The 24,015-nt window shown below is 55.6% G+C and overlaps 1 protein-coding gene and 1 pseudogene across 1 annotated transcript; both read left to right on the forward strand.

Moving 5' to 3' along the window:
• The first annotated feature begins 3,586 nt into the window (after positions 1-3,586).
• On the forward strand, positions 3,587-6,472 carry LOC101949180 (zona pellucida sperm-binding protein 4-like; annotated as a pseudogene).
• A 9,652-nt stretch (positions 6,473-16,124) lies between these two features.
• On the forward strand, positions 16,125-24,015 carry LOC101948923 (zona pellucida sperm-binding protein 4-like). The gene is made up of 11 exons (XM_005285640.3): positions 16,125-16,447; positions 16,759-16,880; positions 16,960-17,062; positions 17,606-17,761; positions 18,233-18,420; positions 19,294-19,391; positions 20,494-20,624; positions 21,054-21,243; positions 21,340-21,487; positions 22,991-23,069; positions 23,656-24,015. The coding sequence occupies exons 1-11, from the start codon at positions 16,396-16,398 to the stop codon at positions 23,799-23,801; spliced, it is 1,413 nt and encodes a 470-aa protein (XP_005285697.2). The 5' UTR covers positions 16,125-16,395; the 3' UTR covers positions 23,802-24,015.

The raw sequence follows: 24,015 nt of genomic DNA on the forward strand, positions 1-24,015 counted from the left end.
TCCTGATTTTATAGGGACAGTCCCGATTTTTGGGTCTTTTTCTTATAGGATCCTATTTATCCCCCACCCCCTGTCCTGATTTTTCACACTTGCTGTCTGGTCACCCTAGTGGTGTGCACATATGTGGGTCCCAGCTGCTCCCTGCCCCCCTCATTGAAGCATGTGTGCAGGGTTACTGCCCTGGGAACTGCAGGGCACCAGTGGACATGGGGCTGGCTGGAGGCAGGGCAGGGGCTCACTGGAGGTAGGGTCTGGCTGCAGGCAGGGCAAGAGGTGCGGGGCTGGCTGGAGACAGGAGTGTGTGGGGCTGGCTGGCTTTGGGCAGGGCCGCAGGGGTGTGTGGCAGGGGTTGCCTGGAGACAGGGCAGGGTTGCGGCAGAGGCTGGCTGCAGGCAGGGGGTGCAGGGCTGGCTGCAGGCAGGGCAGGGGGGTGGGGCTGGTGCGGGCATAATGGGGGGGCTGGGCTCGAGGTAGGGCAGGGGTGCAGCAGGGGCTGGCTGTGGACAGGGGGTGCAGGGCTGGCTGCAGGCAGGGCAGGGGGGCGGGGCTGGTGCGGCCAGAACGGGGGGGCAGGGCTCGAGGTAGGGCAGGGGTGCAGCAGGGGCTGGCTGCGGACAGGGGGTGCAGGGCTGGCTGGAGACGGGGCTGGCTGCGGGCAGGGGGTGCGGGGCTGGTGCGGGGACGGGGTGCAGCAGAGGCAGCTGGAGCCCCGGCCCTTTAAATAGCCCCCGAGTCCCCCGCTATCCCAGGGCTCTGGGGGCTATTTAAAGGGCCCAGGGCTCCCCTGCTTCTACCGCCCCGGCCCTTTAAATAGCCGCGGGAGCCCTGGGGAAGCAGCGGGGCTCCAGCGGCTATTTAAAGGGCCGGGGCAGTAGAGGCAGCGGGAGTCCTGGACTTTTTAAATAGCCCCCAGAGCCCCGCAGCCCTACCCCAGGGCTCCAGAAGTGTAGGGTTACCATATTTCAGCAAGCAAAAAAGAGGACGGGAGGAGCCCCGCCCTAGCCCCGCCCCTGCCCCTCCCACTTCCCGCCCCCCCAGAGCCCCCAACCCTCCCCCCGTTCCTTGTCCCCTGACTGCCCCCTCCTGGGACCCCTGCCCCTAACTGCCCCCCAGGACTCCACTCCCTATCTAAGCCTCCCTGCCTCTTGTCCCCTGACTGCCCCAACCCTTATCCACACCCCCACCCCCAGACAGACCCCTGGGACTCCCACGCCCCATCCAACCACTCCCCACCCCCTGACAGCCCCCCCCCAGAACTCCCAACCCATCTAAACCCCTCTGCTCCCTGTCCCCTGACTGCTCCAATCCCTCTCCGCACTCCTGCCCCCTGACAGCCCCCCCCAGAACTCCCAACCCATCTAAACCCCTCTGCTCCCTGTCCCCTGACTGCTCCGATCCCTCTCCCCACTCCTGCCCCCTGACAGCTCCCCCCCCAGAACTCCCAGCCCCCCACCCCCCCACTCCTTGTCCCCTGACTGCCCCCTCCTGGGACCCCTGCTCCTAACTGCCCTCCAGAACCCCACCCCCTACCTAAGACTCCCTGTTCCTTGTCCCCTAACTGCCCCCTCCTAAGACATCCCCCCAACTGGCCCCCAGGACCCTACCCCCTACCTGTACCCTGACTGCCCAAAACTTTCTCCACTCCCCCCAAAAAGCCCCCCCATTTCTTGACTGCCCCCTCCAGAACCTCTCTGCCCCTTCTCCTGCCCCCTGGCCCCCTTACCCTGCTGCTCAGAACAGGGTGTTGGTCTCTGTGCGAGCCAAGCTGGACACGTGGCTGCGTTCCCCAGCACAACAAAACCCGGTCCCTGGCCCTGCACAGTGCTGCCGGACCGGGCTGCAGGGGAGAGCTGCCGGCTCAGAATGCAGGGCGGATCCGGCTCCTCTACAGCTGCTCCGGAGTCCAGCCCGGGACTTTCCTGCAGCCCTCCCAGCTGCTCGCTCTGCTCTGCCGGGGGAGGGGGGAAATCCCGGACATTGTGAGTGCTTTACAAATTCCCCCCGGACGCTATTTTTAGAACAAAAAGGAGGACATGTCCGGGTAAATCCGGACGAATGGTAACCCTACAGCAGTGGGGGTCTGGTAGCAATTTAAAGGGCCTGGGGCTCCGGCCCCTGCTGGGAGCCCTAGGTCCTTTAAATTGCCCCCTGGGGAAGCCGGGCCACCCTGGTACAGCGCACTGGCTCTTGCCGGTACACCGTACCGGGGCTTGGGCCCGGGGCCCGATTCAGGGGAATTGGTTGAATTGGCCTAAAGCCGGCCCTGGTGGGGGTATGGCCACAGAGCCGCAGGGAGGGGAACTCTGAGGTGTGGGGGCTGGGTGGGTACTGGGAGTTCCTCCTGAAGGGACAGGGGTTGGCCAAGGTCACTCAGCCCCGGGGTGTGGGAGGGGGACAGGCTGAGGGCACTCAGAGCCCCAGGAAGTGGGGGGGGGGCTGAGGGGAGGGACTGGCCAGGGGCACTCAGAGCTCGGGGGAGGGGCTGTCCGGGGGGGGGGGGACACTCACAGCCCCAGGAGGTGGGTGGGGGAGGGGCACACAGGATTTCAGGAATTCCCTGGCAGTGAAGAGCTGCTGGCGGCAGGGAGGAGCCAGCCGTGACAATCCCCACTTGGGATCCCTGGCTGGGCTAGTGGCTATGGGGGCCCGTGGCCAAGCTGCAGCAGAAGGTGACCTGAAGGAAATGCCTCGGCCTCGGCCTCTGGCTAGGAAGGGCCTGGGCCAGACAGTGACCCACCGCGCAGTGTCCCAGCTCCTTGCCCACTGCTGCTGCTGAGCTGAGGGGAGGAGTCTCTTTGCACTGACTGCCTTGCCTGGCTATCCATAGCAGGAAGGGCTGAAGGAGATAGACTGACTCAGTTATGCTGCTTTTGAGCCCTTGTCTGTATGTTTCAGTGATAGCAGGAGAGCCAGTCTGGTCAGTGGTGTGGCTGTAAGGGCTGGGATATTCACAGGAGGGTAAAAGGCCTTCACTGGGCAGGGAGAGGTCCACCTAAACTAGTGGTTCTCAAATTTTTGTACTGGTGATCCCATTCACACAGTAAGCCTCTGAGGGTGACCTCCCCCATAAATTAAAAACAGTTTTTTATATGTTTAACACCATTAGAAATGCTGGAGGTAAAGCAGGATTTGGGGTGGAGGCTGACAGCTCATGACACCCCCCCACACACATTTAATTATTATTATTATTTATTTATTATAAATGGAGATATCCCATCTCCTAGAACTGGAAGAGACCTTGAAGGTCATGAAGTCCAGCCCCCTGCCTTCACTAGCAGGACCAAGACAACTTGAGACTCCCTGAGGGGGTCTCAACCCCCAGTTTGAGAACCCCTGAGCTAAATGCTAGTGCTGCCTCTGTCTCCTTTAGCAGGTCAGGCAGTGGCTGGCTGGAGGAGGCCCAGGAGAGGCTCCAGACCCTAACTTCTCTAGCACTGGACATGAGCCTCCTCCAGCCTTTCCTTTGCTCTCTCACCAGATGCTCAGGGGAAGTTGCATCCTCTACAGAATGACTCTGCCTGTGAGACCTGGGTCTCCCATGCCCCTGGTGGCTCTGTGAGAGTCAATGCCTCCTACACTGACTGCTATGTCAGGGAGTGAGTGAGTGTGATGGGACTGGCATGGCTTTTCTCCCATTGGTCTCCTGGAACTGTCAGTGAATCCCAGGCTGGTCGCCAGGATGGCATTGGCTGCTGCTTCCCGCCCTTGGGCAAAAGGCCTGGGGAGCAGTGCCTGAACCAAAGGGTCGTGACTAGGTTGTGGCGCTAATGCTTGGTATCAAAACCAGACAGACCTGTGTCCTAATTGCCACTCACCCAACAATGGGTCCTGTGTGATGCAGTGCTTTGCATTGACCCTCCTGATCTCCGAGTGGCTCACACTGCCCCTCACATGACGTTAGTGCCTCTTACGGTGCTTCCCCATCTGGTGAGTGGCTTTCCAATAGTGAGGAAAACCCCCTTTTTCTTATGGGGGAGGGTAGAAGGTAGAAAACTGTCTTCACAATGTACTCTCATTGAAATGCACCAGTTTCCACTGCCTCTCCTGTAATAGACAGGATGCTCTACAATGTACAGAGATCTTCACTAAGGCTGCTTGTATTTGAGGGCTGATCTACACTAGGCTTATTCCCTGCTAATGCAACCCCACTGCCAACTGGTGCAGCTCCAACAGGGGGTGCTCTAGTGTAGGCGGTGCTAGTGGCCAATGGTGTGTCTGCTCTGAGCAGTGGGATCCTCTCACGGGCTTCAATGAGAGGGTGGCTACGGTGCTGGTGAAGGTGGTACCATCTGCGGAGCTGCAATGCAGAGCATGGCTTGAGTGACTTGCTCTCTCTTCCTGGGCTCCCCCACCCACAAAGGGGAGTGGAGTTCTCTTCCCAATTTAGAAGAAGGTGAGAGTTCACAAGTCATAGTCTGTCAAATGTGCCCACCTCCGGGGTGTCTGTAACTAAGTCTGGTAACACTAGGGACTCCATGCAGCCTCTCCAGAGTTCAGCTACTAAGAGCCTGAAAAGCTCTCTCTGGTGTGCAAGAGCAGAGCTGGACTCTGTTTCGACTGCAGTGAAGAAATTGGTTCTTTTTCAGTCACTTCTCCTGTCTAACTCTACAAATAGCATAATGTACAGCTGCTGGGGCATCCTTGGTAGCCGTGGATAATGCTGAGAGCAGTAACCTCTCCTTATGCTGTTCTAACAGGCCTGAATGCGCTGGCTCTTCCTCAGAACAGCAATTACATGATGGTGGTCGGGTGTGAGGGTATGGATGTCGCAGCGCAGAAGACTCTGCGGGAGGAGAAGGTGCTCAGGTGCCCTGACAGGTAAAAGTCAAATGCTAGCAGTAACTCCTTAGTGCACTGAACAGGGATCTGATGTTCTCCTCCTTTCTCCATCTACTCTCTGGTCTGGGTCTCTGCCCTTCCATTGGGTGACTGGAGACTTGGCCAAGTTGATCGATTTGTGGCTTCTGCAGCCACCACCCACACCAGCTGAGACTCTGACTGGGGAAATGCCTTCCTCTTCAACTCGGGCTGGGCCTGAGGAATGCCCAGAAAACCATCAGGCCAATTGGGAAGAGATGTGCAAACCTACAGCTAGGGAGGGACGCCACTTGTGTGTTTCTATAGCATGTAGTGTCCCTGGGCTAAAGTCTGTAGACTATTTCTTTAAATACATAGACCGGGGTTGGAGTTGAGCAGGGATGTCTGGAGCAGAAGTTGGTGCTGCAGGCACCTTACCCTTTCTCAGAGGGGCCGGCAGAATCAGACGGAGGTCTCAGCCTCATTCTCTCTCTGGATGCTCCAAGCCCCAATCTCCGCAGTGCTGTCCAGAGCCTAGACAGGCTGGTCTGTGCCTCTCCACCCATCAATCAAGGAGACTGCGAAGGGCTAGGCTGCTGCTACAACCCCAGTGACAGGATGAATCCCAATTACTATGGCAACACAGGTGAGCTGGTGTGCAACCCCTAATACAGACGGTGGCTGTGAAGAGCTTGCTGGCACTTGGGTGCTCAGAGTGCTGCATGGGACTTCCCATTTCACTTGTAAGAGCTGGGTGACTGCAAAACCAACTTCACACTCCACCCTGCCTGAAATGGCAAGGGCTGGCTGCCACTCAATGTAGAGGCCATGACCCTCTCCCAGCTACATGGAGAACTGCCGTGATGGCCTAACTGGGAATCTGCCCCTCTCCTGAGTCCCCAGGGTTGGGAGAATGAGTTATCCTGGCTCCTTAGCCTCTGGTCTGAGTTCCTAATGTAACAGGGTTCCTATCTGGGGAGCCTGATCCAGCTAGGGGCTCAGCCTGGCTCTCCCAGTGACCTTGCTGGAAATAAGGGGACTCTAGATGAGGTGCAGAGACTGGAAGGTATCCCTCTCCGGTCAGGGGTTCTCATACCTGGGCAGTGGAGAGGGAGTACTGTCCCATTCAGACGGGCACTAGAACTTGAGTCTCTTCTCCAGTGTCCTGAGGCTGGCTAGCCCAGATGACAGGTCAGGGTCACCGTCCCCTTTGCTCCCTTACAGTGACAGCGCAGTGCACTCCAGATGGCCAGTTTGCCATTGCAGTCTCTCGGGCTGTGACTCTGCCACCCCTGATCCTGGACTCGGTGCGTCTGGCCAATGGGCATGGTGCCCTGTGGGGCAGAACAATGCCTTTGTCCTGTTCCGGTTCCCACACTCTTCCTGTGGCACCACTTTCCAGGGAAGTGGCAAATGCTACTTAGTGGTCTGGGTTCCAGGATGGGAGCCAAGGTGCCTGCTTGTCAGTGCCCAGCTGCTGTGTGGGATGAATACTTAACAGGCTTTTGGACCTGAGTCAAAACTGACCCTTATTGGTTTGGTCAATCTGCCGGTATCTGCCTTCTCCTCGCAGATGGCTGGAGACCAGGGTGTGTATGAGAACGAGCTGGTGGCAGACAGGGATGTGAGAATCTAGAGTCAGGACTCTGTCACCTGGGACAGCACCTTCAGATAACCAGGTGGAGGTCCGGATCCTGCAGAGAACTGACCCGGTTCTGGTCCTGCACCACTGCTGGGCCACCCCCAGCACCAACCCCCAGCAGCAGTCACAGTGGCCGATCCTGGTGTACAGATAAGTGACTGGGGGTCCAGGTGAGGGTCTTGATTTGGGCCTGGGGCATGCAGGGCACCTTCTCACAGCTGCTCCCCCCCAATTCCCAGGTGCCTGTATGCAGGAGACAACTATTGCACCCAGCTGGTGCCTGTGGGAGCGGCCTTTGGGGCTGCAGTTCCCCTCTCACCACCAACGTTTCATGGTCAAAAATTTCACTTCATGGAGTCTGCCTCCCAGTAGGTGCTCACAGGGCCAGTATGGCTTCTGAAAAATGCAGGGTCCTTCCACCTATCCCCTCCAGCCCCTGGGCTAGGGAGGGACACTGGCTCTAAAAAGCCAAGCTTGACTGCCAGCAACTAGAGGAAGAACCATTCTCTCAAGTGTAGCAGTGGATACCTGGGTGTACCAAGGGTCGGTCCTGGGGCTGGTTTTGTTCAATATCTTCATTAATGATCTGGAGGATGGCATGGACTGCACTCTCAGCAAGTTTGCAGATGACACTAAACTGGGAGGAGTGTTAGATACGCTGGAGGGTAGGGATACGATACAGAGGGACCTAGACAAATTAGAGGATTGGGCCAAAAGAAACCTGATGAGGTTCAACAAGGACAAGTGCAGAGTCCTGCACTTAGGACAGAAGAATCCCATTCACTGTTACAGACTAGGGACCGAGTGGCTAGGCAGCAGTTTTGCAGAAAAGGACCTAGGGGTTACAGTGGACGAGAAGCTGGATATGAGTCAACAGTGTGCCCTTGTTGCCAAGAAGGGCTGTATAAGTAGGGGCATTGCCAGCAGATCGAGGGACGTGATCATTCCCCTCTATTCAACATTGGTGAGGCCTCACCTGGAGTACTGTGTCCAGTTTTGGGCCCCACACTACAAGAAGGATGTGGAAAAATTGGAAAGAGTCCAGCGGAGGGCAACAAAAATGATTAGGGGGCAGGAGCATATGAGATATGAGGAGAGGCTGAGGGAACTGGGATTGTTTAGTCTGCAGAAAAGAAGAATGAGGGGGGATTTGATAGCGGCTTTCAACTACCTGAAAGATGGTTCCAAAGAGGATGGATCTAGACTGTTCTCAGTAGTACCAGATGACAGAACAAGGAGTAATGGTCTCAAGTTGCAGTGGGGGAGGTTTAGGTTGGATACTAGGAAAAACTTTTTCACTAGGAGGGTGGTGAAGCACTGGAATGGGTTACCTAGGGAGGTGGTGGAATCTCCTTCCTTAGAGGTTTTTAAGGTCAGGCTTGACAAAGTCTTGGCTGAGATGATTTAGTTGGGATTAGGTCCTGCTTTGAGCAGGGGGTTGGACTAGATGACGACCTGAGGTCCCTTCCAACCCTGATATTCTATGATCCCAGAAATCAGTAGGATGGGCTCTAACTTTGAAATAGCCCTGCACATCCAGCGTTGTGCCTGTCTCCGTTCTAAGACCTCAGGCACACAGCATGCCATGGGAGTTCCATGATGCAGCATCCCTCTTGGACAGAGGGGAGACTGCAGTGTATCATGGTGTACAGGGAGATTTTGGCAAACCAGTAAAGTGCCTGAACCACTATTGAGTGTTGCTAACAGTAGTCAAGTTAGCAGGCCATACTGAGCCATTCTTGCTTATTGCTAAAAGTAGCCAAGTCAGCAGGTCGTAAATTGGTCATGCAGCGACCTCGGCATAACCAAGACAGGAGGGGAGAGGGTTTTGGGTGCCACAGACAGGGCAGCTTAACCATGCATCCTTCCTGCTGAGAATGTTCAAATTGCTGATCTATGTATTTTAGAAAAACAGGAAGTCTGTTTATATGTGCCCCCGGGAATGTTTATCAGGGACCCAAGGCATGGACATTCTGGAAAAAAACCCATATCTGGTAAATTGATGAACATAAGGAAATCTCTTGCTTGATCTTTAAAAACTGCTTGCTTAGCAAGTTTTCTTTAAGGGATATGTCATTATGTTACTAATGTATAAATAAGGGGGGAAAAGTTAGAGGTAACCGGACCACACAGAAGGGGCTCCTCAGGGATGCTCCCTGTGGACACATCTTGGGGTCCCCACTGGCAGACGGAAGCCTGGCCAACAGAAGCCTGTTACGGTGCCACTCGAAAGCCACGCTCAGCTTCGGTAATTATCGATGGTTGGGGGTGTTTTACTAACCTGTTACGGACGTGTGTAAATGCTTGAGACTAAGTAAAGTTTAGCTTTAAGTGAAAGCAGTCTTGTGTTGTCCTGTTTGTGCCAGCCATCTATCGGCCGGATGTCCGTGTCTCCCTTGATTTATTTCCTGACAACACCTCGCACAGAGTAAAAGTTACCAAGAGCTTTGGGTTGAAAGAACCCCGGTCACAATGGGAAATGCCGGAGAGCTCAGCCCACAGGAGGAAGGTGTTTGAGCTACAACTCCCATGAGGCAATGCAGCACCACAGGAAAATACAGCTTCTGTTTGAATCTAAGGAATCTCCTGATAAACTTTTCCAGCACAAATCTCCAATTTTGCAGGAATTGCCCTTCTTGTCCCCAGTGCTGCTCTGGGCCAGCTCTGACACTCCCAGCCTAACCTGCTGTTTCAGCCCAGCCCCAGTATTGCTTGTGCCCAGGCTCTCCCTCCCTCTGAATGGGTTTAGGTCTCATTTATCTGCAGGGTGAGTTTCCTCTAGTTCTGCCATGTGGCCAAGTCCTGCTTGGGTGAGACACCAATTCTGTGCTGCCTCCTTGCCTACAAGGGATGGGGGACCTTGCAATGCACTGACCTTGCTGCTCTGACCCCCAAGGCACTCAGCATAGCTGTAATAGGGCTCCCCCAACTCCTGAGTGCACACATTGGTGCCTACACCATAGGGGCTCCTGGCACATGGATACAAAGGCAGCCTCCAACCATGCTACACTTGCCCCAAGGTGATTGCTTCTGAACTTCGAGAGCTCCAGGCCCTAACCCATGCCCTCTCCTCTAGGTGTACCTGGACTGCAGCACTTCCATGTGCTGGCCCTCCAGTCAGGAGCCCTGCACCATCTCCTGCCCTGCTAGAGCCCATGAGTATCCTGGCCCCTCTGCCTCCCCTTCTCTCTGTGGGATGGGATAAGAGGGCCTGGCAGGAATCCACTGTATCTCTGGAACCGGGTCTGAGAAACCTGGGAGTGGGCTCCTCCTCTTCTCCCTCCTGCCATGAGGCTGTGGCTTCTGGGCACAGACTTCCTCTAATACTGGGGGTAACATTGTTCTTACAGTGAGCAGCTCCATCTCCCAGAGCCTCTCTGAGAAATCCGAATTTAGCCTCATCCCAGGAGAAAAGGATGTGTTCTCCTCAATCCCTGAACAATGGGGAGTGCTCTGGCTATGGATAGTGGGGAGTGCTGGGCAAAGTGGGTCACCAGGGACCTGGTGGTGTGAGTGTACAGGTTTCTTGTCTGTGCCTTGCAATTAAACTCTTGCTGGCGTTACGGGGGCAGGAGGAGCTCCGAGCAGCACCCTCAGGATGGGCTCTCCCCCATCACCAGCCAGGGGGCTGTGATACTCCTCCAGGACTGGATGAGGAGAAGCTGCTGTGGATGGATGTGGTGAGTATCTGAGCCCTGGTGTAACTGTGGTCTGAAGCTGACCTTCTCCCTGAGCCTGGTATGAGCTGCTCAGTGGTAGAAATTCACTTCAAGGGAACTGTACATGCTGCTGGGCAACCGAACAAGGGCACTAAGCCAGGGCAACAACTTGTGTACCAGATGACTCTGCATTTCAGGTTGCGTTCTGGGTGTTGTGGTCACATCTGAAATAGCATCTGCTGCCTCATCTACAGCTGCCACATTCTCCAGCCCCTGGGCAGGGTGGGAGTCTGCCCTGAGCAGGAAGGACTGGCAGTGGGAGGGATAGGATTCCTGTTCCTCCTACCCCTCCCTGGGCTGTGCAGGCTGGGCATATGGCTAATAACTGCTGTCTCCGTCCTGCAGGCTTGTCTCTGATAGGGTTACCATTCGTCCGGATTTACCCGGACATGTCCTCCTTTTTATGCTAAAAATAGCGTCCGGGGGGAATTTGTAAATCACTCAAAATGTCCGGGATTTCCGCCCCCCCCCGCAGAGCAGAGCGAGCGGCTGGGAGGGCTGCAGGAAAGTCACGGGCTGGACTCCAGAGCAGCTGTAGAGGAGCTCCTCCTCCCCCCCCCTCCCTCCCTCCCTCCCTGCATTCTGAGCCGGCAGCTCCTCCTCCCCTGCAGCCCAGTGCCCCGCTCCGGCAGCACTGTGCAGGGCCAGGGACCGGGTTGTGTGTTGTGCTGGGGAGCGCAGCCACGTGTCCGGCTCGCACAGAGCCCAACACCCTGTTCTGAGCAGCAGGGTAAGGGGGCCAGGGGGCAGGAGAAGGGGCAGGGAGGTTCTGGAGGGGGCAGTCAAGAAACGGGGGGGGGTCGGGAGTTCAGGGGGGGGGCTTTTTGGGGGGAGTGAAGAAAGTTTTGGGCAGTCAGGGTACAGGTAGGGGGTAGGGTCCTGGGGGGCAGTTGGGGGGGGTCTTAGGAGGGGGCAGTTAGGGGACAAGGAACAGGGAGTCTTAGGTAGGGGGTGGGGTTCTGGAGGGCAGTTAGGAGCAGGGGTCCCAGGAGGGGGCAGTCAGGGGACAAGGAGCGGGGGGGTTTAGATGGGTTGGGAGTTCGGGGGGGGGCTGTCAGGGGGTGGGGAGTGGTTGGATGGGGCGTGGGAGTCCCAGGGGTCTGTCTGGGGGTGGGGGTGTGGATAAGGGTTGGGGCAGTCAGGGGACAAGAGGCAGGGAGGCTTACATAGGGGGTGGAGTCCTGGGGGGCAGTTAGGGGCAGGGGTCCCAGGAGGGGGCAGTCAGGGGACAAGGAACGGGGGGAGGATTGGGGGTTCTGGGGGGGGCGGGAAGTGGGAGGGGCAGGGGCGGGGCTAGGGCGGGGCTCCTCCCGTCCTCTTTTTTGCTTGCTGAAATATGGTAACCCTAGTCTCTGAGCACTGGAGCACCCTGAACCGCAGCTTGGGCCAGTGCTGCAGTTGGGGGGAAGGCCTGTCCATGTCACTCCTGGTAACTGCATGGTGGAGATGGAGAAATGCAGCTTGTGAAACCAGAATCTTGAATTAAAACCATTCCAGGTATACTGTGTCTCTGGCTCTTCTGTGCCCAGCTCTGCAGTCTCCCTGTGAGAAGGGGAGAACAAACCTGAGATGGGTGTAGGTGGAGCAACGGGGCAAAAACCCTGCTAGACACATTGTTTATGGAAGCTTTCCATCCACTCCCCATGCCTCTGCAAAGGCTCCTGGTTCCCTTGGCATAGTCTGCCCTGTCTCTTCACCTCGATTACTGGCTATGGCTAAGTGGAAGCTGTTTGTCATGGTGAGCAGTTGTGGGTTTGAACTCAAGCCTGCTCAGCCTGTACAGGAAGGCCCAGTGAAGCACCTTGTGTCTCTACTGATGCTCCTGCCTCAGTGATAGCACCAGAGAAAGGGCTTGCCACTCCTGCCTGTTGCCTCAATGGAAGTGGGCCCAACCCTGCCTACTCCTTGTCTGACCAGCTGTGCAGGAATGGACAATTGTGACCTCCCAGCCAGAAAACAGCTGCTTTGCTCATCTGGCAGCAGTACCAAGGAGCTTAACTTGTCTTGAGTCTTACAGCATATGGAGCATCAGTGCTGTACCACATCTCAGTGTGATCACTAGTCTTCTTGCTAGGCAGGCTTGAATGGGGCTAGTTAGCCTAGTCAACCAGTATCTCTGTATAGTACAAATGCCACCATCCTGGTAAGCTCAGGACTCCCTCCATGCTTCCCTTGTGCTTGGCCAGTTCAGCCAGTGGAGGATACTAAAGCAAAATACAGGCAGGAACCGTATAAAACCAACTGCTAGTTGAGGAAACTTAACTAATCCCAGTGCTCCTCTCTCGTGTTTGCTACTGGATCCTGGCTGACCAGCAGGATGGCAGTGGCTGGTGAGAGAATGAATAGCTGCCTTTGGGAAGTGACATACTCCCGAGTGAGGAGAGGACTATAGAATTGATAAGGGGGACAGAAAGCCCAAAGAGCAATGGGAATCTTGTGTTTGTACAAAGGTCAATAACACCTTCTGTACCAGTCTTGGGGAAGATCCTGTCTGAGCTACAGCTGCACAAGAAAAGCAGGCGAGATGTGCAGAATTAGTCAGCAGAGCTGCTGCAGCTCTGCTGTGATCTCCACTACCCACTTTCTTGAGTCCAGGATAGAATGTCTGTTCATACAGAGACCTGCCCCAGCATAACCCATAGCTGGTGTTAGGGTATTTTGGGATGAGGGAGAACTATGCTCAAGTCCCTGCTCTGCTGGAGTCAGAGCCTTGACCCTGGATCTCCTCCATCTTTACTGAGTGCCTCAACCACTCCACTGGTGCAATGTGTCAGTGCTTTTTCTTTATTAAAAACTTTAGGAAGATTGGTTTTGCCTTAATGCAGCCTAGGTCCACTGGAATAGTGGTATGTGCGTGTAGCTGAGATAGTTTAAAACAGCCAAGCCAGTTGTGACCAGCTCTGCCTTCAGTGAAGGCTGTCCTGATGTTTTCCTTTCTAAGGCTCTGTTTTCAGTTATTCTGAGCCATTTGGGCTGAATTTTCCAGCTCAGGTGTCCACCTCAGGCTGAATTTTTTTTATAAGAAAGTTTCACCTAAAATGGAGCAGCTGTTTGCAAGAATGAATTTTTTGGGGTGGAGGGGGGGGGGGGGAGAAGGGGGAGAATAGGTTTTGCCCCATTCGCTGCTTCATTGAGAAGTTCTAGAACCCTCCTGGTGGGGAGCTGGGAGCTGAAACATCCCAGAGTGGCTTTGATATTTGGGCTGTACCTCTTGCTGGCCCTGTGAAGCTCCTCCCACATGGAGCCAAGTCCCAAGCCTTTGAAAAAATCAGTTTGCTCAGGCTCAGTGGAGGTTTGTTTGGAGCCAAATTCTCCAGTTTCCATCTCCAATGAGCAGTGCTTTCCTTTAAATTTTTCCTGCTGGTCAAGAGGGGACATTGTGGTGTTGAGCACCAGAACTGAGAGCAAGGCACGTGTCTCTCCTGTGATCTCAATGCCCCCTGCTTGTGCCAGGCTGCACTGAGGAGGAGTAATGGGCCTGACCCACACACAGAGAATAGGGGGAAAATGGAAAGGGACAAGATAGGCACAGAGCTGGGAGGTCAGGAGCCATGGTGGGAGTGGGATAGGAGGAGGGGCAGGAGCTAGTGTGGGTGACTACAGGGCCCCAAATGATATGATAATCTAAATAACAGCAGTTGAGGGGTTAGAGACAAGGAGGGAGCCCAATGGCAGAAGGGAAAACGATTACTAGAATAACTCCCTAACAGAGCCTGGAAGGGAACCCAGGAGTCCTGCGCCACACCAGTCCTCTGCTGTCAGCAAATAGCTCTGAATCCTGCTGGCAAAGTGTGCATCTGATCCCCCTCCTCCGTTTTGGCCATGTAGGGTATATCTATGCAGCAGCCAGTGGCATCCCATGGCACTGAGTCTCCAAGCCCAGGTTGACAGATTTGGGCTCACACTACCACAGCAAAAACAGCTGTGTAGAGAGCACTTTTAAGCAGGGGCTTGGCTGGAGCTCATGCCCTGAAACATACCCCACTCCCTAGGCTTCAGAGCCCAAGCCACAACATCTACCCAGCTACGTTTAGTGCAGTAGTCCAAGTCTGTTGAGATGGGCTTGCAGGCTTGCTGCTGTGGCCTGTGCAGACTACGGCCCACCAGCCTATTTAATCTGGCCCTTGAGCTCCCGCTGGGGAGTGGGGTCTGGGTTTTGCCCTGCTCCTGTGCTCCACCCGGGGAGCAGGGTGGGGGCGGGTGCTCTGTGCATGCATGCCGCCTCTCTGCACAGCTCCCGGAAGCAGCAGCATGTCCCCCCTTCAGCTCCTACGTGTAGGGGCAGCCAGGGGGCTCTGCACACTGCCATCGTCCCAAGCACTGCCCCCACAGCTCCCATTGGCTGGGAACTGCGGCCAATGGGAGCGGCAGGGGCAGCACTTGTGGACAGGGCAGCACACAGAGCCGCCTGGCCGTGGCTCTGCGTTAGAGCCGGAGGGGAGACATGCCGCCCGGAGCCTGCACCCTGAGCCCCTCCTGTGCCCCAACCCCCTGCCCCATCCCTGATCCCCCTGCCACAATCCGAACCCCTTGGTCCCAGCCCAGAGCACCCTTCTGCATCCCAAACCCCTCATCCCCAGCCCCACCCCAGAGCCTGCACTCCCAGCCGGAGCCCTCACCCCCCTGCCCCAGTACAGAGCCCCCTCCTGCACCCTGAACTCCTCATTTCTGGCTCCACCCCAGAGCCCTCGGCCCCACCCCAATTTCGTGAGCATTCATGGCCCACCATACAATTTCCATACCCAGATGTGGCCCTCGGGCCAAAAAGTTTGCCGGCCCCTGTCATAGAGGCTAACAGCCTAGTCTTATTGGAAATCCGGGAGGTGGGAGGGACCACTAGACCCAGGGACCAAATGAACGCAGGGGACAACAAATGAGAAAAACAGGGACTCAGGTGAAGGTCATAAGTTCAAAACCAGGGTACCGGATGGGGACACTGAGCAGAGAACCCCAGACAGCGCCCACTGCTCCTCGAAGGCATCAAGGGAGTCGAAGGCATCAAGGAAGCCTCTAGCTCAATGGTAGAGGGCTGTGATGTAGCTCAAAAGTTCCCCCCTCCTGATTAATGAAGTTGGGATCCATGGGATGAAAATTGTTTTCCATTTGTATTTTGGAACTGTCAGGAAACCACAAGCTTTAAGCACATCCCATGTCCCATACACACCTCCCTTGGCCCAAACTCCCATAGCAGGTCCAGGCCCCGCATTTGTTGAAAGGAAATAGAGATGAGTTTGAGGTCCCCAAGACTCCAAAGACTCAGATAATCTTGGGTCCCTGCTGGGCTGGGAAGTGACGGCACAAAGAGGAACCAAACCTAGCTTCCCACTAGAGCTGGATTCTCTGGGCCTGACTCTCCACTGGCCTGCACCTCATTTACAGCAGAGGGGGTAAAACACTTCCCTTCTGCTTTGGTAACTATGGCAATGGGGACTCAGGCCCTCCCCCTCTCACAGCTCCCTCTGCAGGGGCCTGATGCAGGGAACCTGGCCTGTGAGCTGAGCAGTGGCCAGCTGGGACTGGCCCCGAGGAGCCTCCCTGCTCCAGGGGGAGTCTGGTGAGTCCAGAGCTGGCCTGGTGGCAGATGCCCTGGCAACAGCAGAAGCCCCCATCATGCAGCAGGGGGGCCTTGGTGAGGGGCTGGGCTGACCCCTCAGCAGGGCGAGGCCCAGCACCAGCATTTGGAGAGGGAGGAAGGTCTGAACCCTCCCTGGGTTCCAATGGGAAAGAATAAACTGACCTTCCATCAGCAACGGGCCATGAACACAGACCCATCTGCTTCCTCATGAGAAGGGCCAGGCAGCTCTAGCCCACCCCCAAAGCTTGCTGGGGCAGGGTGTGGCCAGACCTCAGGGGAGGGGCTGGGCTCTTTCCCCCTGGGTCTGCAGGAATGGCCACCTGGGCTCTGGCCAATCCCAGCTGCCTGCAAGGTACAAAGTGGGCAGGCTGGGGGCAGGTGCCTTATGGGTAGGGTGACCAGATGTCCCGATTTTATAGGGACAGTCCTGATTTTTGGGTCTTTTTCTTATATAGGCTCCTATTACCCCCCACCCCCGTCCCGATTTTTCACACTTGCTGTCTGGTCACCCTACTTATGGGTCACTGGTAGGAGTATGGCTGGAGTGTGGTGGGGGCCTCCCTGGGGGAGTGAAGTGCTTCTGGCTGCTGTACTGCCCCTTTGCTCTGGGAGCCCTGGGAGTTCCTAGGGGGCTGGTCTGTGGCCAGAGAAGCCTGCAGTTCATGCTGCCTCCTGGCCAGGCTGGGGTGGGGTCCCTGGCACTGACTGCTTGGGGTAAGTGAGGCCAGACCTGTGTGCCCCTCCCTGGATGCCTGGGGGGAGTCCAGGGAGAGGAGAAGGGACTGATTATCTCCCAGGGATCCCTCAACCTGTCCAAGCCCTGCCCAGCAGCTGGCTGAGTCCTGGGCAGCAATGGCTAACCTGAGCTGGAGTTCATGCTCCCAGCAGTGCTGCTGGGGCTTGGGAGCCTGCGCAGCCCCCTGCCAGTCAAGAGCTTGACCCCTCTGTGCAGGGGGGCAGTAGCTCCTTGAATGGCTCTTGTGCCCTTTTCCTCTGCACTGGCTGCTGATCTTGTTGCTTCCTAGATACGGCTGGGAGGCTGCATGCTCTGCAGAATGACTCCAGCTGTGGGGTCTGGGTCTCCTGGGCTGCAGATGGCTCCAGGACAGTTGGTGCCTCCTATGCTGGCTGTTCTGTCTTGGAATGGGTGAGTGACCTTCTGGCACCTGCCTTGGGTTCTGTTTGCCGCTCTGCCAGCCCTGATATCTGTGGGTCTCTCTCCCCAGGATGGTGGTTACCTGATGGTGGTTGGCATTGAGGGGATGGCTGCTGGTGGGCACAGAGCCCTGCGTGAGGAGAAAGTGCTCAGGTGTCCCAGGAGCCTGCCAGGTGAGGGCCTAATGTCTTATGCTGCATGCCACCACTGGTGGCTGTGAATGATCTCATAGAGATGGCTGCTCTCCTCCAGCTGGAAAAAGGGAGGCCTCGGTCTGCCTCCATGGGGAAGGCCTGTGTCTTCCCCCTTCTCCACACTGGGGTCAAGTGGCCATTGTAGGGCCAGTGACCTAAGGGCTAATGCAATAAAGGGCCTGGGTATGGTGACTGGTGCTGGAGGCTCTCCTAGAGGCCATGTCTCCACTACCCCTTTACCCAAACTGGTCCTGGATTAAATCGTGAGTCTTGGGGCTGAGAATGCACAGACTAGGTCCCCCCTGTGGTGCTGGATGGTTGACTGAAGCCCCTCTGCAAAGTGTTTATGAGCTGGAAGCAGGATGTCTGTCCTGCAGAACCCCTGGGGTCCTGAAGGAGCCTCAAAGGCTCCAGCCTAGCCAGGAGGGAGCATGTTCTGTAGCCCAGCCTCCTGCCCCACCTAGTCTCTGTTCCTTCCTCTTGCTCTGAATGCCATACTGCTTCCCACCTGTTTCACCCCAGCCCTGGATGCTCCAAGCCCCGGTGTCTGTGCTGCTATCCAGAGCCAGGACAGGCTGCCCTGTGCCTCCCCACCCATCGCCCAGGGAGACTGTGAAGAACAAGGCTGTTACTACAACCCCAGTGATAGGCTGAAGCCTTGTTACTATGGCAATACAGGTGAGTTTCTGTGCACATGAATTGTCCAGAGCTGACTAATGGTCCTGCGTGTGGGGGGCAGTGTCTGAGATACCTGGCATCAAAACTGAGTGGGGTTTCCATGTACCCAGTCCTGTAGACAGCTGGGTGCTGGGCTGGTTAGTGTGATATAACAAGGCCATGTGCAACACTTTCCATTCAGCCTCAGACTGAGGGCTGAGTGCTTCAGCCATGTCAATAACAGACCCAGTCCAATGGCCTGGAATCCACAGCACATGACTCATGACCATTGCAGCTCCACCATGAGCTGTATGCTGCCAGGGTCCCTTGCAGTGCCAGCCTGTGCCCTTCGGGGTGCCCTGGAGGGGTGCAGTAGAATACGGTGGGTTCTTATCCAGCTCCAGGACCAGCTGCTGGCTTCCGCTCCAGTGTCCTGAGACTGACTAGCCCAGGTGGTAGGGTGACCCTGACCTGTCCCTGGCTCCCTTCCAGTGACAGCGCAGTGCACTCCAGATGGCCAGTTCTCCCTCGCGGTCTCTCAGGCTGTGACTCTGCCTCCCCTGATCCTGGACTCGGTTCGTCTGGCCAGTGGGCGTGGTGCTGGCTGTGTCCCTGTGGGGCAGAACAATGCCTTTGTCCTGTTCTGGTTCCCACTTTCTGCCTGTGGCACCACTTTCCAGGTAAGAGTTGAGCTGGGGGAGGCCAGGATGGGGCCCTTCAGCTGGAATAGAAGGGGGTTCAGATCGGAAGAAGGTGCACTGGCAGGTCCCTTTCTGAGGTTGATGCAGCAACAAACCCTGCTGAACAAACAGTGGCTCCTCTGGGGCAAATCTCTGGCTTCCCCTCAGCTGAAGCCTGGCCCTGCAAGAGTCAAAGCCAGTAGTCAGTGACCTACTGCAGAGCACTGTGCACCAGTTTGGAGTAGATCGTCACACACCAAATTGGTGGATATGCAGTTACATGCCACCCTGCGTATCCGCTCTGGCACTCTGTGTCCAACTCCAGCCTGATGGCTTCCAGTTCTGAGCAATATTGCTCCTCCTTATATCCGATGAGAGGTTACCACTGGTAAGTTACTGGAGAAAGTGCATCCCAACTAAGCCTGCTGCTGCACAATGACCTTTTAAACCACCAGCTGCATGTTTGCCCTCACATTGCCCATTATGGTCTCATCTGCCACGCCAGGATGTTAGGGCAGAAACACTCTGGCGAGAGGAATGGATATCTGTTATAATCCCCAACCAGTCCCTTGTTGCTGACCGCACAATCTGCCCACCTGGTTTTGACCTGCCCCGTCGCCAATGGTCTCTGTTGAACAGGTTCTGGACCAGGCAAGGTCTCTGTGCAGCCAACCAGTATTGCTGGGGTCTTTGTGACAGCCCTTTGTGCAGCTGTGGCGCAACACAGACTATGACGCATGTTGTCGATGAATGCCTGCTGACTAGGCTCAGCAGTGGGCTAGAATAACTGCATCACACTGCTGAAGATGCCATTGCTTGGTTAGATGACTATGCACACGCTAAATAAAACAAGTGACTGCTCTCTCCTTGCAGATGGCTGGAGCCCAGGGTGTGTATGAGAATGAACTGGTGGCAGACAGGGATGTGAGAACCTGGAGTCTGGGCTCCATCACCTGGGACAGCACTTTCAGGTAACTCCTGGGGCTGGTATCTCTGCCCCCTTCTGCCCTGCATTTCCAGAGCTGCCTCTGTCATGTGAGCCCTGCTCAGCTCATGGCAATAGCATGGGAGTGGTTCAGGGCCAGCTGTTCCTCCAGCCAGCTGTTACATGGCAGGTGCCAGGCACTGTACAGTGACTCTCCCCAGAACCCTGGGTTCTCACAATTCCTTGGGGGAAGACTCGCCATGAGGAGTGAGGTGAATGGGGGCAAGTGTGAAGCCAGTCAATAAAGGGGATATTGGTTTGTAACCCTTTCCTGGGCTGGGGTGCAGGGAGGAAATGGAATGAACTCACCAGCCAGCATGTCCCTCTGCAGCCAGGCCTGGCATTGTAGCAACTCCGCATTCAGCCTCTGCTCAGGATTCCAGCCCTCTGGTCAGGTCCCTCATACTCACTCCTTCTGTTGTAGGAGTCTGACATGCCAAAGCATCTGTCCCTGTGCTGGGTCACCTGCCCCAGCCCAGGTTCTGTAGTCACTTACTCTGCTCCCTGTTGGAGGTCTCCCATCCCCAGGAGAGGGGATAGGAAAGGGAACCAGGCCCACCCTCTGCTCTGGCTTCCAGTCCAGGAACCCTGGGGTCAAGCAGCTAACACGGTCTCCTTACAAGACCCTCCACTTCCTACCTTTGCCTGCCCACAGGTGCCTTTCCCAGGACTTCACCATTCACTCCTCTTTGGAAATCTGATTCCTTGTGAGGCTTCTTGCTGGGGAGCCTCCTCTTGGCAGTTCTAGGGCTCCCCTGGCACCTGCCTGGAACCCCAGCTGCTCTGTCTCCATGGGGCCAATCTCAAAGTAGAACTCCCTGTGGCAGCTCTCCTCAGTCATTCCCTATTGCCCTGCAGTCCCTCATCTATAGGAACCACCCATGGGGTTCTCCCCAGATGGGACTAATCCTTAATTGCCTCTCCTCCAGGTGCCCCTAATGGGGCAATTCAGCTCCCCTGAACCCTGTCCCTCCCCCTGGGGGGTTCATACCCCCCACCCCCTCTGGTGCCCTTCCCCCTCAATGCCTTCTCTGCAGTGCATGCCTGGCCTTGATCATCTCTCATCTTCTTGGCACTCACACCACCAGGTTACATGTCCGCTGCAGCTACTCCATCAGTGGGAACTTCCTCCCCTTGAGTATCCAGGTCTTCACCCTGCCCCCGCCCCTTGCTGTGTCCCAGCCTGGCCCCCTGATGCTGGAGCTACGCATTGCTATAGGTAGGAGAGCTCCTTGGCAAGTGCTGTGTGGGAGCAGGGGCTCATTCTTACCTCCTTGGTGCAAGAATCTGATCGCTGGCTTAGCTGCCCCTCCAGCCCAGATAAGGCCTTAAGACCCTGTGGAGTGGATCTAGGGAGGATGGGGGAGATAAGGCTGTGACTTGACTATCCTTTGCACTTTGATTTTAGGATGCAATTAACTTCACTCTCAGCCAGAAGTGAGCTGTATCTGTCCTCGGTGTATGGAAAGGCAGCCCTGCTCCTGCTTTGTGGGCTAGATCTAGCACAGTGGGAACACTGCCCCCTGAGCTGGGAGTCCAGGCCCCCCTGAACAGCCTGTGGGTGTCAGCTCTGTATGATGCACTAAGCTTCTCTACATGCATCTGATGCTGATCTGCAGTGACCCCTCTGTGCCCATCTCTGTTCCAGAGCAGAATTATGGCTCCTACTATACAGACCGAGATTATCCTGTGGTGAAGGTTCTGCAGGACCCCATCTACATGGAGGTCCGGATCCTTCAGAGAACTAACCCAGATCTAGTTCTGGTCCTGCACCACTGCTGGGCCACTCCCAGTGCCAACCCCCAGCAGCAGCCACAGTGGCCTATCCTGGTGGATGGGTGAGTGACTGGGGGTCCAGGGTGAGGGGTCTCTATTTGGGCCTGGGGAGTGCAGGGCAACTTCTCACAGCTGCTCTCCTCTCCCCCCACCCCCAGGTGCCCGTATGCAGGAGACAACTACCGCACCCAGCTGGTGCCTGTGGGAGCCGCCTCGGGGCTGCAGTTCCCATCTCACCACCAGTGCTTCATCGTCAGCACCTTCACCTTCGTGGAGTCTACCTCCCAGCGGGCACTCACAGGGCCGGTATGGCTTCTCTTCAATGCTCGTGTCAGCCGCTGTAGCTCTGCTCCATTGGAACAGCAGCCCAGCCTCTTGTGTGCTGCTCAGAGTGGATATGAGACCTCGCCTACAGGGTCCTCAGACAAGCAGAAGGGGGCTTTGACCATTCATGCTGAAGCAAACCAACACCTCCGATGAATCATAACCAGCTAATGGCCAACTGGGGTTCTGTAGCTCATGACTAGGGAGAGGCCGTGGTGTTGCAGTGCAGACTGGGACACTTCCTTCCTAGAGTCTGGGAAGAAGCGGCTCAAAAATGGAGCCTCTGCCGCTCTTTTTGTAAATGGCAGGGCGGCAGGCCATGTGGAAAAGCCTTTAAAACTAACCTTTATCCCTGATTGGGTGTAGAAATATACTTGCCCTACAGCCTTGTCTCAAGGCTGGTTGCCCAGTGGGATCACAGGACTTGGAGTTGGAAACTATGGGACTGGTCACCTAAACCCACTTTCTAAGTTCCTCACTGGGACCTGGGGCAGTCACTTATCCCCATGCTAAAGACTGACCTGCCTCAGGTCTCTTGAGGTGTCACAAATGTGAAATATTTACTGACTGAGGAAAAACGCTATGCTAGAGCATGCTTCCCGCAGTGGGTGGGGAAGCAATGTCAGATGCTGCTCATTCTAGAGCTGTGATTTTCAACCTATTTATCATTGAGCTGCATCCAATACTACCTGTATGGCCCTGAGGATGTCACGTGGGCTGCAGCTCTGTGCTGACTGGGCCGCAGGTTGAGAACTATCTTTCTAGAGCTTTAAACTAGTATGTGGAGGAAAATGTCCCCGGCACTTGAGATGCTAGCAGATGCTTTATGGTAGTGGGAGTCTTGACCAAACTGCCTTGACTGTTCAGTATCAAATAGACTGAACCAACTTAAGGACTGATTTGTAAAGTAGATTTGGGTGCTGTTGTCTTACTACTTGAAGTACATGGTGCTGTCCCCACCTCTTAGCTCACACTGAGACCTCTGACTACTGCTTTGCTCTGTAGATGTGACATATCAGGGAGAAACTCTCCTGCAATCTCTCTCCTAACAACCGGCTCTGTGTTTGCCAATATCTGCCTTTCAGGGAGCTCTTCCAAGTGCATTAGCTGCTCCCATTCCCATTGGGAGTACACTATATTTCTAACCCTTTGGCTCTTTTTCCTGCCCTCCTCTCCAGAGTGGATGGCTCTGACAGTCTAAACCCAATCCAGACTTGTCTGTGACTTGACACTGAATCTCCTTCCCTTAGTGTGGGATAGCAGAGGGCCAGACTACTGGGCTCCCTCCCAGGGGGTGTTCACCTACTGGCTGTGCTCCCAGAAGCCTTGGGGAGTAAAGTGCTGGGGTACAACAGCAGCCCCTAGTCTGTTTAGAGAACCCGCTGCAGCACTGCTCCTATAGCGAACTGCAAGAGCCTGATTCTTAACACATGTCTTTCCTCTAGGTGTACCTGCACTGCAGTGCCTCACATGTCTTTCCTCTAGGTGTACCTGCACTGCAGTGCCTCCGTATGCTTGCCCTCCAGGCTGGAGTCCTGCACCATCTCCTGCTCTGCTGGAGCCAGTAAGTGTACCAGTTCTGCTCTCTAGAGTGTGGGGATAAGGGCTGCTGCCAGGACTCCTGTACTCAATAGTGGCTCTATAACAACCACTGGGGGCTGGTGATGCCTGGCTGAAAAGCAAGGCTGATCCTTCAGGAGGCAAGTGGCCATTGGCCTGTACACAAGGCACTTCCACTAGGCAGGAGTTGCACAGACCTGCCAAAACTCTATTTTGGGGTCAGTTGTGATTTGGGCCTGGCATGACTTTAGGACTCTTAAGGTTGATGACACTTCACCCTTTCAAAGGGCAGTGATCGTGGCTAGCACCCTCTGAGGGTGCAGCAGATGAGACTTCTATGCAGTGCGAACGTGTCACTTCTGTTTGCTAGGCACTGCATTCTTGAGATCAGTGCAGCTGCCTCTTCAACTTGTCCAAACTTTGATCTTTATTGGAGAATGGGGGAGTAGAGCTGTGCATTGCAATCTTTGCTGCAGGGGATGCTAACTTACTTGTACTGTCTGGCAGTCTCCTCTGGGATGATGGGGAAACAGGTCAGTCTGGGGCAATGCTGTTTTGCATCTAAAACATGTTCCTCATGTATCTCTCAGGGGGTAGAAGGAGCTCTGAGCATCATCCAGAGACTGGCCTTTCCCCCGTCACCAGCAGGGGGCCTGTATTTCTTCTCCAGGATGGTGTAGAAAGGAATGATGCTGTGCAGAGCTTTCGTGAGTACCACAGACCTGACCACTCCTAGAACTTAAGTCTCTCTACAAGGGTGCTTGGGTGCAGCCATAAATAACCCTGCCAGAGCTGCATCAGTTATAGGGATGTGACATCACCTTCTCATCAGATGAGCACCAAGATGCACTATTCCCTGCCTGGCACTGATGTCCTTGCACTGGCCAACCTGCCAGTTGTAAGCATCTGAGTCTAGAACCTCCATCCCTAGGTGTCTGAACTTGGGCCAA

The sequence above is a fragment of the Chrysemys picta genome, chromosome 7 (genome assembly GCF_011386835.1).
Source record: "Chrysemys picta bellii isolate R12L10 chromosome 7, ASM1138683v2, whole genome shotgun sequence".
Taxonomy (NCBI): domain Eukaryota; kingdom Metazoa; phylum Chordata; order Testudines; family Emydidae; genus Chrysemys; species Chrysemys picta.

Excerpts from the sequence above, each read along its gene's own strand:
- LOC101948923 (XM_005285640.3), top strand. The coding sequence starts at position 16,396 with ATGCTGCCTCCTGGCCAGGCTGGGGTGGGGTCCCTGGCACTGACTGCT. Across the intron at positions 17,762-18,232 it reads TTGTTACTATGGCAATACAG|TGACAGCGCAGTGCACTCCA; the intron begins GTGAGTTTCTGT and ends GCTCCCTTCCAG. Across the intron at positions 21,244-21,339 it reads TGGCCTATCCTGGTGGATGG|GTGCCCGTATGCAGGAGACA; the intron begins GTGAGTGACTGG and ends CCCCACCCCCAG.